This window comes from Lissotriton helveticus, chromosome 9, assembly GCF_964261635.1.
Source record: "Lissotriton helveticus chromosome 9, aLisHel1.1, whole genome shotgun sequence".
NCBI classification, from domain to species: Eukaryota; Metazoa; Chordata; class Amphibia; order Caudata; family Salamandridae; genus Lissotriton; species Lissotriton helveticus.
Window position 1 is genome coordinate 100,457,506 of NC_136070.1, and position 15,057 is coordinate 100,472,562.

At 45.2% G+C, this 15,057-nt stretch overlaps 1 protein-coding gene across 1 annotated transcript in view; it reads left to right on the top strand.

Annotated features, from left to right (window-relative positions):
• The first annotated feature begins 2,652 nt into the window (after window positions 1-2,652).
• TEDC1 (tubulin epsilon and delta complex 1) overlaps window positions 2,653-15,057 on the top strand; it is a 496,873-nt gene continuing 484,468 nt past the window's right edge. Inside the window, exon 1 of the mRNA XM_078659574.1 lies at window positions 2,653-2,881. Coding sequence (XP_078515700.1) covers window positions 2,756-2,881 — 126 coding nt within the window. The 5' untranslated portion in view covers window positions 2,653-2,755. The remainder of the gene's footprint in view (window positions 2,882-15,057) is intronic.

Here is a 15,057-nt window from a genome sequence, read left to right on the forward strand (position 1 = left end):
CTTCTTAGGACAGACCATAAGCCCTTGGTGAAGGTGCTAACATCTAGCGGACACGCCAACGCTACTCCCAGAATATCCAAGATGACATTGAAACTACTTGAATTCAGGTATGATGTGGAGTACATTCCAGGAAATCGGAACCGAGTAGCAGACTACCTGAGCAGGGCAGCGGCCATGGAGCCAGGCGAAGAAGACCCCACAAACCAAAGCGAATTGGTAGCCCTAGTAGAGGATCAGGAGAAGATCATCAGCTACCAGGAGTGGACAGAAGAATACGAGGAGGACAGCGTCATGGAAGAAGTAAAAATGTACATTGTCAAGGGCTGGCCAGATAAAAGACACGTGAGTGAACATATCAAGCCATACTATGAAGTGAGAGAAGAATTATCGGTAGGGGACAGAGGAGTGTTTGTATATAGAGGAGACAAAGTGATCCCAACAAGGAACCTCATCACCAAGTTACTGGACATGTTACACGAGGGCCACCTCGGCATCGGAAAGTTGAAATTAAGGGCAAAACAAAACTACTGGTGGCCCGGCATGGACATAAGAGCAGAGAGGCATGTCAGAGAGTGTCCACAGTGCCAAGGAGCTGACAAGACGCTCAAACCCCTGCGTCCTGCACTAGGACAGTTCGAAATTCCGCAGAACCCTTGGGAGGAATTATCCATAGACATATTAGGACCCATTCTTGATGACCAGGGCACTCAGAAATATGTATGTGTCCTCATGGATCGATACTCCAAGTGGCCGGAGGTGAAGGTGGACGAGACCATGGACACTGAGAACATTCTAAGATTTTTGTCGGACACGTTCGTGAGAGAGGGTATCCCCAAGGCCATCCTCAGTGACAATGGTGGAACCAATTCATGCAGAGGAACGGCATCACGAGCAGACACACAGCCATCTACCGTCCAGCTGGGAATGGCTTGGTGGAACGTTTTAACAGGGTGGTGATGGGTGCCGTACAGGCTGCGATTTCAGGCAACAAGGATTGGGAGAAAGCCATAGAGAACATGGTATGGGCCTACAGGATAACTCCAACTGGAACCGGATACAGCCCATTCCAGATTTTGAGAGGGCGTGAACCCTTCACCCATGACAACCGGGTTTGGAAGGAGAAAGTTATCACCAGTGAGTGGTCTCCCGCGGTGGTACGTGCCAACCTGGAAAAGGCACAGTCCATTTATACCAACCACTACAACAAACGGAAGAATGTGAAAGGAGCAAGGTTGGAAAAGGGCGAGTGGGTCAGAGTAAAGTTGGCGACGTTACAGAAGAAAGGAGACAGTAAATACAGCAGGCCCATGCAAGTCAAGGAAGTATATGATCGAGCGGCCCTGCTGAGTGATGGGAATGTGTGGTCCCAAGACCGCATGGCCAAGTGCAACAAGATCCTGCAATGGAAGCAATTTGGAACCGACTGGGAAGATAGGGATGAATCGAACATTGAGATGGAACAAGACGCTGGTGAGCAGCATGGAGGAGGAAATGCCAGAGATGAACTGACAGAGGAGAGTGAATGATCACCAAGAAACGGATATGGACTTACAAAGGAGGAGCACAGAAGAGGCTGCGGCTGGGCTGAGAGAGGAAAGTAGTGAGGAGGCGCAGAGCCAAGGCCCCCCGGAGAACCCCGCCAGGGTGACCAGGAGTGGTAGGTCTGTGATAAGGCCCTCCAGGTTTCGAGATTACGATATAAACAGTGAACTGTAAGTGACTTTATTGTTGTTTGGAAAAAGGGGAGATATGTAGTGGCGCTTACTAGTTTATGCACGTCACGTCATGACGTGACGTGCGGCGGCCATCTTAGAGGATGCGCGCGCAACCGAGATAGAGAGGCGCGAGTTCCGACAGAGACACAGCGCCGGCTTGGCGCTCTTCAGTTAAGCAAATTGTAAGAAATAAAGAAACGTATTACCTTACAACTGGGTCATCGATTCATTGATAAGCAGCATCATTACATGTCTGACTCTGTACTGTGATTGTAAAAATCTCTTTCTAATAAAATCTTTTGAAATAAAAAAAAACATTCATCATAATGAAGCTGTGTCCTGACAAATCGTGTCTATCTTGTAGACTTTTATGCTAAATTACATTTTGAAAATACGCTCTCTCTCAATTCTGCGCCAGCCCAGCGCCATCTCAACATGGCTCGTCGTCTCTTTACATTTTAGCAAAGCACTAGCAAAAGACGAACAGCATGGTTGATGTGCTCGTTCTTTATGACACAGTGGCGGCCATCTTGGATGAGTACAGATCCAGTAAAACAGGACGGAAACACAATTTTGCCTTGGAGCATGTGTGAAAACTTTTCAAAAAGCTCGACTGCTGATAGCGTAATATTTAATATATAGATAATATAGGTGTAAATGCCAAAATTACGATTTTGAAATCACTGCGATTTCGGTTTGGGTTTTTCGTCTATGAAACAAGGACTTGTTGATGGCAATATTACTGCCAAGTCCGTTAGTAAGCAGCAGGCAGGTTCTCGCATGTAGTTTGGGAATACGTTCGGTACAACTAACGCTCAATGCGGCTTTCGACAAATATTGCTTTTGAATATCTGATTGAAACCGATAAGGAATACATCGCATCAACACGAACTGCACACTTTCGGTCCAAAGCAGTTTGGCCCGTCTTGCTTTCCGTAGTTTCTGAGCTGTCACTTTGGTGACGTCTCCGTTGCTAACCAACAGACTTGCTGCGACCCAGAATCAAACCCGTGTGGCGGGACTTCTGACAGGCACGCAGTATGAAGCGGGGGTCGAGCAGTCAATTAAAGGAAGCTATCAACGCGTTGTGCCGGGTGCTGGGTGCCTCGGGCGGAGGCCCGAGCCCAGAGACCTTCAGGCAGGCAAAGTTCAACCAAGCTCCAGCGGTGAGAGGTGGGAAAGGGTGGTGAGCTCCCAGGGTATTGTTGTTACTATTCATTAGCACTTGTGTAGCGCACAATATGCTATCGCTGCTCCTTTCGGTAGTTAGGGGGGGAACAGGGGGTTGCTGGTATTTCTATTGCCCAACGTCTGTACTTTTAATTCGTGGGCGCGTCTGGTTACATATAGACTCTTCAGCACTCGCCTTCTCTGAATAGATTCCCCACTCAACTTTATGGCTTCAGTTCATCATTTTCCCAGGTTTGGAGTTCCGGTTGACTGCTTGACGTACTCTGTGTGTTGAAGCAGCGGCCTGCACCCCTTGAATCATTGGTGCCGTACACCTGACCGGATAGTAATGATTTGTAAGAGATAAACCCATGACTGTGACAACATGGATATAGTAACAACCCTGCCTAGAGAGCCAACAGGCCTGCATGCGTCTGCTCTCCCCCAGCTCTTTGCTTCTATTTTTCCCATGTGACTAATTAGTTCACGCCGGTTTTTTTCTAAGCGTTATGGGACTTGTTTAACGAATTATAAAAACAGGATTACACGTCCTACAATTCTCAGAAAAAATTGAGACTGGGCTAACTAGTGACGCATGGACATGGGAAACTTGGCAGGTATTCCAATACTCCGGCATTGGACCTGACACCGTATGGCCTGTATTGCTGTCATCATCGTTGCCTCTGAATCTAACCTCTTATGAGCTCATCGGCATGTTTACCTTGGGGGGCCTATGCATCTCTGAAACAGTGCTTGGTCTTTAGGCCTGTTATCGAGAGGCATGCCCTCCCTTTCCCCACGGTTCTTTTGCCTGTAGACCCCTGGCATTTAGATTTCATACCTTGCTCTGTCGTTCCCGACTGTATTGCTCCAGTCTCCCACCCCTTTTGTCTCCAGCCACTAGAACAGTTCCCCCGGGGACTTAGATGTGTTGCATTTGATTGCAGTGCTATTGTTTATGTGCACCTAGATAAGCATATTGTCTCTTAATTCTAGTATATATGATCTCAGGGTCACTCAAACATGGAATCTATTACACCCCTTTACCTCTGACCATTTGTCTTTGAAACATGCACTTGCCAGCTCTTGAGACCCATATTTTTGCTATTTTGTGGTACTTACGCGTTAATCTTTGAGGCCCTTAGATCTACCCTTTTTAGGGGCATTTGTCTTATTGTCTCCTTGGTCGGTAGAAGTTTCTTCTGTGGTTCTGAAAAACATCACATCACAGGAGCTCCCAAACTAGACATATGATCACACTGAACCAGCTATTATTTTGTGATGCTCCCTGGTACTTCAAGCTTCTAGTTACTTCTGTGTCACCTGACTTTACCTACATTGGTCCCTTTATACCTGCCTTCTCTGTGATCCCCCAGGCTGTTATCTCTGAAGACAGAGAGTTTGAGACTTGAGGTATGTCTGAAACAATATTGGGGTCAATATTCTCAAACTGCACATATTTGAACTCCACAATATCGACTACTAATCGGTGGTCAAGGTTAAGGAAGTGTAGATTTCCCAGTCTTAACTCCATGTCTTCTTTTAATGATGATATGTTGACAGCCAATATTTTGGAGATAATTTAAGAGCAGATCAATATTAAAACGTCAGTATTGTTATCGAATACCTCTTTTGAATTCTATGACTTGTTTGTCTCGGAGCTCCTTGAAGCCTTATGACAGATCCCCAACCTATATTCCTAGGTTGTGTAATATTGGGTTGTTACATGATTAACAGATGAGAGATTGTGTCTCCAACTCTTAACCATAGGTTTAAATTCTACCTCATAAATATTAATGAAGCAGGATTCATGTGACACCAGCCCCTGTGCAATGTGATCAACTAGTACAGCAAGCACAGCTTTGATCTGCCCTTGCATGGTTTCTCATGCCGTGTGGTAACACATTGCTGCCACCCATGCAAATGACTCATGGTCCAAGAAGTAGGTTTTGGGATGATTAAGTATTTTTTAAATTATTATCTGTTTTTAGGTAGGGTTTTTGTAAAGTGCCACCATTTATCTTGCAGTGGCCCCAGAGTGGTTTATGTATGTTACAAAGGAAGTGGGGAATATCCCAATAAAAAACAGTAAATTTGTCTTCAATGTAATATCAAATAATGGCATTTTTCAATCATTCAAGATGGTAAGTGCTACTAAAGCCTTAGAAAAGAGTCAGAGACTGGAACTGAGTATAGGAACTTAAGACCAATAGGCAGTTTAAAGCATCTAAGCAATAGGCTAGGGTTCAGTTCATTCGTTTTTTGGATTGTCGGGTTTGTAATTTATCCCACTGGGTGTTAAAGTGCTTTACATGAAAATACATTCGTACATCACGTATTATACATGAGGTGTATAATACAAATTAAATTGTGGTGTATAATATTACATTTGTATTTACTTATGTGTGCGTGGTAAAGGCAACATGTAGTCAACAAGAGAGGATCCTAAAAGTCTAGTGCATGAGCATCAATATATATATATATATATATATATATATATATATATTTTAATATATGTCTCGTGGTTCAGCAGGCGCACACACACCGCGAGGTTGTAACGTCAAAGGGGACCGGAGGAAGATGAACTTTCATTTGGTGCAAAAACTCATAATTTGACACTTCGCACCTTTCCAGAACTCAAAACCTTTAACTATTATGATTGATTTATTCAACAACTGCCTACTAACACTTACCCAGCCGTACAGCACTCTGGGAGCTGTAGTTGTGAGAGAGCTGCAGTCGAGTTACATTCATGTGACCTGTGGTCAGCGGACTTCCGCCAATGGCAGTGCTTCTGGACACTCAAAGGTGAGGGTTGAGTCACTCTTTGCTAAGGCAGCAGCATCTGAAGAAGGCCAATGAGCCGAAATGCATTATGCGTAAGCTGCATTTGAATAAAGATCTTCCAAAGCTACCCCCTGTGTGGCCTCTCCCTGTTCTTCACGGAGCGGGATTCCTTTGGATATTTTCACGCTAGTCAGAGGCACGTGAGAGGTCCCGTTACGAAAAGAGGCTGGAATCTTACTGACATCGGCTGCATGCAGCTACAAGACTTTTTCAAGGGATTGAATTGTTTCCAGCACACCCCGAGGTGCACGCCCGCACTCTGAACTACTGCGTGGTGCAGCTTGTCACTGACAAGGAGATGGGGTCACTGTATTGCTGTCTCGTGGTTCAGCAGGCGCACACACACCGCGAGGTTGTAACGTCAAAGGGGACCGGAGGAAGATGAACTTTCATTTGGTGCAAAAACTCATAATTGGACACTTCGCACCTTTCCAGAACTCAAAGCCTTTAACTACGAGGATTGATTTATTCAACAACTGCCTACTAACACTTACCCAGCCGTACAGCACTCTGGGAGCTGTAGTTGTGAGAGAGCTGCAGTCGAGTTACATTCATGTGACCTGTGGTCAGCGGACTTCCGCCAATGGCAGTGCTTCTGAACACTCAAAGGTGAGGGTGGAGTCAGCCTTTGCTAAGGCAGCAGCATCTGAAGAAGGCCAATGAGCCGAAATGCATTATGCGTAAGCTGCATTTGAATAAAGATCTTCCAAAGCTACCCCCTGTGTGGCCTCTCCCTGTACTTCACGGAGCGGGATTCCTTTGGATATACATATAAAAACGAAAGTATGTCTGCAATTCAGCCTAACCTCTTCTTTGATCACGGTGATCAAAGCCGAGGATAGGCTGAAACGCGTTGGTTCGAGCTCTGAAGTTTGAATAAATTGAGCTAAAACACCCAAGTCTGGAGTGCCGCGTCCTTGGTGTAAAAATTGTTGAATTCGGGCCATGATCCGCCCCCTACGCAGAGCACCAGTAGCTGAGCACATAGAGTCTGTGGATCACATTGATGAAGAAATATATATGTGTGTGTGTGTGATATATATATATATATATATATATATATATATATATATATATATATATCATCACATACTGGCGGTCGGCAGTAGGTAGTTATAGTTAGGACCTATTTTCCATAGGAAAAAGTTTTTTTCATTTGCCAATAACTTTTGTGTTGTTTGATGAATAATGAACTTTTCAAAACTATTGTGCCACTCACTTCAGCTGCTGTCTTGAAAGTTTTGGGGTGATCCATATGGTGGGAGCTGAGGAAAAGGGGGGGTCCCAAAATGTGTTCTCCCTATGTTAATTCCCATAGGAAATTTAGACAGGGCTACAGCCCAAACTGCTGAACGGGATTACACCAAATATAGCCTGAAGGTAGATGTTGGTCCTGAGTCCCAGAATTTTGTTTAAGAAAAAGAAAAGGTGCCAGGGTAGAAAAATCCTTATCCCCTAGACCTCTCTGATGGTTCCCACAGGTACTTCCCAGGGACATAAAAGCATTTCTTTTGTTTAATTATCGGCAGGAGCCACGTTGGACTGTGGCTTCAGCCGAAAATGTAAAGAAAGCAAAGCGCGGACTCCCACACTTCATTAGTAATCGCCCCCCGGGTGTGCCAGGTCCAGATGGCATTTTCAAAATAAAGGAAGGGGACCGCACGGGCCCACCCTCCTGGGGCTTAATAATTCCCCGGGGACCCTCACCTCCCCATGGCTTATTTATTTTTAATTGGCGAGGCCTCTCGGGCACCAGGGACCACCACCTCCCCAGGGCCACATTCCAAAAACAAATCGGGGTGGGGGCTCTTGGACCCTCACCTGCCCTGGGAACCACCACCTCCCCATGGCCATAATACATATGTAGTGGGGGGCCCTGTCCCGAGGCCCACCTCCTCCACAGGACTAATGCATTGTTATGGGGAAGTCTCTTGGACCTCCCTGGCCCCAGGTACCGCCACCTCCCCAGGGCCATAATACATATGTAGTGGGGGGGGGAGGCTTCTCCCAGGCCCGTGGCCCACCTCCTCCACGGGGCCAAGTTCATTTCTAAAAAATGGGAGGAGGGGGCTGTCAAGTGGCCCCCCCTCCCGGGCCGTTCTCAGCCCTGGGGATTGGCACCTCCCCATGGCAGGCCACCAAGTATATTGGAACAGTCTAGTGCCCTGCTTGGAGCCATAGAAGGCCCTGGGGACTGCTGCCCCCCAGGGCCAACTCCTACCATGAACCGGGGTGCCTACCCCCAGGGACATAGCTGTTTGCTGTGGCTTGGCGGGAGGTTTTACCGCTCCTGCCAAGCCACAGCAAACACTCCGCTTCCAGCAAGCGAGAGCATTATAAATACTGTTGCTTGCTGGAAGCTGAGCAGAGTTGCTTTCACACACAGGGAGCTGTCTTTCCAGCAGCTCCCTCTGTATGAAAGACATGCAGGCTCCCGCAGGAGAGCAGGAGACTGGGGGCATTCAGGCTCCCCCCGTGGTCCCCAACGAAAGTCACTGGGTGCTCTGGGTAGGACCAGGGCACTCAGAACTGAGGCTGAGCCCCTGGGGATGGTGTCCCCGGGGCTGAAATCGGCCTGGGAGGGGAGCAGCTTGGGGGGCACGCATCCACCCTGCCCCAATAATATAAAAAAGCAACAACAAATTAAAGCCGGCCTGGCAAGTCGCTGGAACCCTTCTTCCTTTGACCACCACTCTGCAAACGCGTCTTGTTTGCTCACTACTAGTTGGGAGAAGAAGTACCCTTGGCTGCTGAGGGTCTTTGGGGGCCAACAACCCCTCCTGTTACCTCCAGTAAGTCTCAGTCAGCAGAATTGCTGATTGGTCTTCGGAGGCCACACCCCTTTTCCCCATCACTCTGCAAACGCGCCTCGTGGTGCGCTACTGGTTGGGGGATGTAGCCCGCTTGGGTGCTGACGGTCCTTGAGTGCGAAGACCCCTACTGTTACCTCCAGTAAGTCCCACACAGCGGGATTGCTGTGAGCTGGTCAGAGGCCTCACCGCCTTTTACCACCACTCTGCAAAGGTGTTAGTAAGTAACCGAAGTTTATGAGTGCTACTATGCTTACTAAAATATGACTTTTTGAAATGGCCAATATTCAAAACTTTTTTGTTTATAAAAGAGATCAAAGTGTACTTTTGGCAAAAATAATTTGCAATGCAGAGGAAACATAATTCTATCTTTGCTGGAAAGTATGGTTTGAACAGCACCATTTATCATGCTTCATATAAAATATTTAAAAACGGAAAATCTGCTGATTTTGCAGAAGAAATGCCTAGGGTAAAGTCGCTTAATTTCTTATTCCCTTTGTTTCTATATTTGATGTTCAGTCAGTAACTTAATGTGCCCACACTGGAACCTGTGATACCAGCTAACATCTAATACTGAACCATCCACACTCGAGTACAATGCACAATAGCTCCAGTAATATCTGGGACAACACATCCTGGTCTAAGACTGGATCCAGTCTTCAGGTCCCAGAAAACAAAGGAAAGTATGATGGAAAATATGTTGGAAGACCTCCTCCTTACCAAGTAGGAAGAATCCCAGGCAGTTTAAATTCTACTATTGATTGGAAAGTGACTGATCACTTCACAGATTTTACGCCCAGGCCTAGGAAAAAAAAAAGTACAGGTATGTTATAGTTAGGAAATAGAATTGAAAAACCGTGGAAATTCACTGAAAAAACATAGGTCACAGGAACGTTATAGTTAGGAAATAGAATTTGAAAAATCCTTAGAAATTCACAGAAAAAAACCAAAGGGTACATGGTCGTTATAACCTACTCGTGCCCCCCAGGCCACTTAGTAGTGGCCTATGGGGGACGTGCACCCTGCGTGGGGTCCCCAAAGTCCTTTTCTGTCTACCTTTTCATGGCGTTGGGACAGTCGGAAAGGAACATCCTAGTCCCTACGGCGGTGCCTGCGCAGGCACTGCCTCCTTTGTAGGGATAGGAGTGCGACTGCCATCCCATGGGATCTTGAATCCTGTTGAAGGCTGTGGTTTTTCCCTCTGACATTCTTGCTCCGACCGACTGCATCTCCCTAGATCTACTGTCTTTGTAAAAATCTCCATGACATGCTGTCTCCTAAGTCCAGCTTCTCTGCAAGAGAGACATATCTGGATGGAGCGATAAATATATTTTTTTGCAGAAAATGCCATTTCTATCAGAGATCCCCAAACTTACTATTTCTGGAAGCCTTCCCCCAAATGTGCCATCTTTGGTAGAGATTCAGAGCACGCCTTCCTGTAAGGAAATCTTAGGCATTCCTCTGGCGAAGTTCTGTAGACATGTTCCACCGTTTCGTCTTCAATAATCCAGTGTTCAAGCTTGTGTTGAACAATGTTATAGGGGCACTTACTAGCTGTTTATCTGGGTGTGCAGAAGCCAGTTTGTTTTTGCTGAACAATTTTCTTTTGGTTTCGGCCCATTTTAAGTTTTGGTGGGAGGTTTCTGCATGCATGTCTCTTTTCTCTTATTTCCCTAATAGTTTTATCTTGTCTAGGAAATCATTCCATTTGATCTCATCTAGGAAATCATTCCTTCAAAATGTGTATTTTTCTTCAAAATTGTCCCCTAAATTTCTTCCTGAGAATCTATAACCCTGTTGGGAGCCCTCCATTTTCTTCGGGGTGTTCAGAGCTACTCTGTGGCCCTTGGGAGCTTGATAGCTGCCCTTGGCAGTTACTCTACCTGCAGTCACCCATCTGATGCCGATAGGTTCTTTATCCTGTTTTTCCATAGTGATTCCATCCTCGGTTCCCTACCCCTTTATTACAAGACTTTCTATGTACTATTGGTTCTTTCGTGGTGGTAAGTACCCTACTAATTTACATGAACATTTATTAAACATACTTTTCTTCGACTTTCAGTACATTGTACCTTCATTTGGTGCTCTTTACCCATATTTTATCTTTTGCTGTTGCCTTTGGAAGCAAACTAACATTTAGGCAATTAGGTGTTCAACCATATCACTGTTTGAAAATGTCTATGGTTAGTATTTAGGACACAGTGCCCCAGTTTGCAGATGAGAGGTTGGTTGGCCAAACGTAGTGCTCCTGACTATTTTGGCTGCATTTGATCGTATGGAACATGGTATATTTGATGCCTACTGTGTATTGCTGTGGCCTCCCCACCCTTCTTTGCTTGCTGTGGTTCTAGTACATCAGCCTTAACAACCTGGTGAGTCTGTTTGACAAACAGAATCACTAGGTTGTTAAGTACTTGCTCCGTCTGACTTCGACAAATGGGGCTACCCAAGGCTTCACTTTATCCCTTGTGCTGTTCATTGTATGGAACCTTTACATAATTTACTTGAAAGTTGGGGAATAAGGTTTCACATCTATAATAATGACATACAGTTACCTCTTATTTTTTTTAAAATTATCTTTATTGAGATTTTCGGTCAATCCAGCTTATACATTGGTACAAAACAAATATCAGCAATATATACTCTCACGTTTCTACAAGTCAATTGCGGAACAAAACATCCGTACAAACCAAGAACAAGGACCGGTCAGATCCACATGCATATCCAACATGTCAATATAATACAATGAAAAAGAAGAAGAAAAGGAATTGCAAATGCAGTTCAGGTCATTCACAGTGGGGCATGGCATAATATACATCCCAATAAACCGGCTAGATGACAAAAGTAGTTGAGGCAACATATGTCTACCAGTATGACGTGCCTTTGAGGATTACTAGCTCAAGGTAAGGTTACAGTAGGAAGAAAAACCATGCAGGCATCATTCATTTACCACCAAAGAGTCAGCTGTATCAAGGGGGTCCACCCTCGTCCGTGCCCAAGACAGAAACGGCTCCCAAATGTCCCTGGGTCTAGAGTAAGCTGGCATCAGTTCCCAAAACATGGCCAGCTGTGTCTGACCATAAGTCACGTCCGCCAGCCACGCCTGGAATCTAGGAGCTACTTTCCGCCCCCAGCATAAAGCAATCTGTCTTTCAGCATATAACAGCAGGATCGCATGTAGCTTCCTCCCAGAGGGTACAGTATCACATACAAGGCATAACAGACCTAGGTGTGGGGTGGGGACATCTGTTCTGTCCAGAATCTGATTTATGGCTTCAAAAATTGCACTCCAGAAAGTCTGCAACTGAGGGCAGTTCCACGCCATGTGTATAAAACTAGCAGGTTCATACCCGCACCTCCAGCATCTAGCGTCATCTCGGAGGTTCATGCGATGTAGATTAGTTGGTGTTCTATAGTATCTATGCAAAAATTTGAAATGCACTAGTCTTAACTTGTAATTAGGTGAGAGCTCGAGCAGTTGTCTACAACAGAACTCCCATTGTTTTTCTGATAGCTGAGGGTCTAAATCTACATTCCACAACTGGAATGATTTAGGTCGTACAATAGGGGCCTGGTCCTGCATGGCTGTGTATAATCTTGTAATTAGTTTACTTGGCGAGGCCCTAGCCAATATGTTCTGCAGTGCATGTAATGTCGGGGGGGGCTTCAGGGAAGTTTGTGGATAGTGTAGTGCAGGCCTGCTTCAGCTTGTGATATTCAATTTCAAAGTGCTTTATTCGAGTTATTACTCATAAAAGCATGGTACACACAAATATTTAAAAGTAAATTAAATTTGTCTGTCAAACAGATTGACGCAGCACTGTTAGATATACATATAATACATTCAATTAAAAAGATTTTTCCATTACAACAATTAATAAATGGTTAAAAAAGGAATTAATACAATTGATAAAAAGTGTTTTCAAGATATGGAACGCCGATAATCTAAGAACAGGAATACAAATACAAGAAGTCAAATATTACAAACAGAGAATAGTTTAACTAACTAGCAGTCTCTGGCTTAAAAAGTAATATCAAATTCATGGGGACCAGTTTTTCAGACAGAGAATAGTTATTTAACTAGCAGTCTCTGTCTGATCGCCCACGCCCAGCCGAGATATTTTGCTGTAGCTATCAAAATCCAAGAGACTGGGCTCGTACATATGATTCGCATAGCTACAGAACTACAAGTTGTCCCAAGGTTCCTGCACATAGGTGCTAACCAGACACGTCTTGGCACGTCGTATACCTTACAAGAAAACAGAAAATGGCCCAATGACTCCTTCCGTGACCCACAAGCTGGGCAGATGTTACTTCCACCTAAACCCCATTTAGCAGTCAATGTTCTTATAGGGAGTGCACCAGCTCTCAGTTGAAATAAGAGCTTCCTGTCACCTGGCTTTGAGATAATATCCCAATATGATTCCAAGGCTGGATACATTTTAGCCTCAAGGAAGTACATAGACATGGACCCAGAGCTAGAAGTGTTTAAAGTTTTGTTAGCAACATTTTCCCCAAAAATGTTTTTTAAGACAAGCTTGGAGGGAAATGATGCACCAACAGAGTCCAGCCATAGAGAACTCAACCCAAGCTCACATAACATAGCTTTCAGAGAATTAAGCCAGCTTATTTTGTGGAAGCCATCAGCCTTGATGACATCCACAAAACCCGCGGCATAATGTGAGAGCTCGGGAGTAGTCCAGAGTCAGCGCCAGTACAGAATCGTGCGCAATCTGGCTAAATCCTTGATTTGTTTTCTGCCGAGATCGTATCGAAGAGGTAACAACGGAGTGCTTTTAGGTGTACCAGTGAGTGCCCGTAAAAATGTGTTTTCTGAGGCTTGCAAAGATTTAAGATTTTCAAAAAAGCCCCACATTTCTGCGCCGTATAGTGCAGACCCAATAGCCTTTGCTTCATAAACCAATAGGGCGGGTTTAACAGGTTTAGTTAGAGACCTCCTGTGCTCTGAATTAATGGCGCCCGCTATTTGCCTATGCCGCAATATAGCAGTATTTAAGTGCTGGCTCCACCTGTTGTTATCAGCGATTTGGATACCCAAGTATGTAAATGAGTTGACTAACTCTAAAGGCCGGCCGCTCATCATAATTTTGGACTTGAAGCTGCGATGCGGCTTAAAAATCATAAGTTTAGTTTTAGTGGTATTCACCTCAAGTCCATGTTCCCCACAAAAATTCTCAAAAATCAACAGAGCACGCTGTAGGCCACTAGGGGTTTTTGATAAAATTAGCGTGTCATCCGCAAACATTAGTATGGGGATTTTTAGGCCTGAGAGAGAAGGAGCATCAACTGTCGCAGGTACCAATCGAGAAACTACACCATTTATAAACAATGTAAACAAAGTAGGAGCCATTGAGCACCCTTGTCTGACGCCTCGTTCAACACGGAAATCAGCTGTGACCATCCAGTGGCCGCCCCACTGGATTTTAGCAAAGTTAGACTCGTGGAGGCGCAGTATCATTGTTAATAATTCATCTGGTACCCCCAGGCTATGCAAGACATGCCACAGTTTGACCCGTGGAACCAGGTCGAAAGGCGGCCCGCAAATCGACGAATGCCGCATACAGGCTGCCCCCCCCTAGGACCACGGTCTTCCACTGCAGCAATTGGAAACGGAACACTTGGTCAATCGTACTGGTTGCCCTTCTAAAACCTGCTTGGAAGGGAGATAAGATGTTATGATCTTCTGCCCATTCGTGGAGCCTATTGACCACCACACGACCCACAACTTTTTGCACTGTGTCAATAAGGCTAATAGGCCTGTAGTTGCAGGGCTGAGCACGATCCCCCTTTTTATACACGGGGATTATCACTGCACTTCTCCATGAATCGGGGACATCAGCTCCCTGAGCAATAGAATTAATAAGCAAGTAAATATATTTGCACCAGCGTTCCCTGTCATTTAAAAATATGTCAGCGGGTACTCAATCTAAACCAGGAGCCCGGCCTCGTTTTACTGCACAAATAGCGGACATAAATTCTTTGTGAGTAAAAGGACAGTCTTCAGAAAACTTCATGGTGAAACTATCATCATCTGTGGCCAAGGTGTTAAGAGTATATTGTGAGCTAAAGAATTTTACCCATGCCTCTTGTGAGACATTGTTGTTTGGGGACTCTTCAGCTCTCTCAGAACCCCAATTTACAATGTTCCAGAATACTCTGGAATCCTTCCTATCGCAGGCCTTTTTCAATTTGCACCAATGTTGCTCATCCCACTCCCTCTTGGCTTTTACAATGCATACTTTGTATTCCTTTCTGGCAAGGCAAATAGATACACAGTCTCTCTTCTTAATTGCTTGTCCAAGGGTGAGTCTTGCCTGCCTACAGTCAGCGTTCTACCATCTTGCATCTTTGCGAACCAAAGCCCCCTTTCGCTTATTAGGTTTTAAAAAGTGCACCCTGATCTTGGCAAAGAGGGTATCGTGAATTTTAACCACGTCCCCCAAGCCAGAAGAAGAGGCACTAATCAGTTCCATAGCTAAGATTGCTTGGTCAGT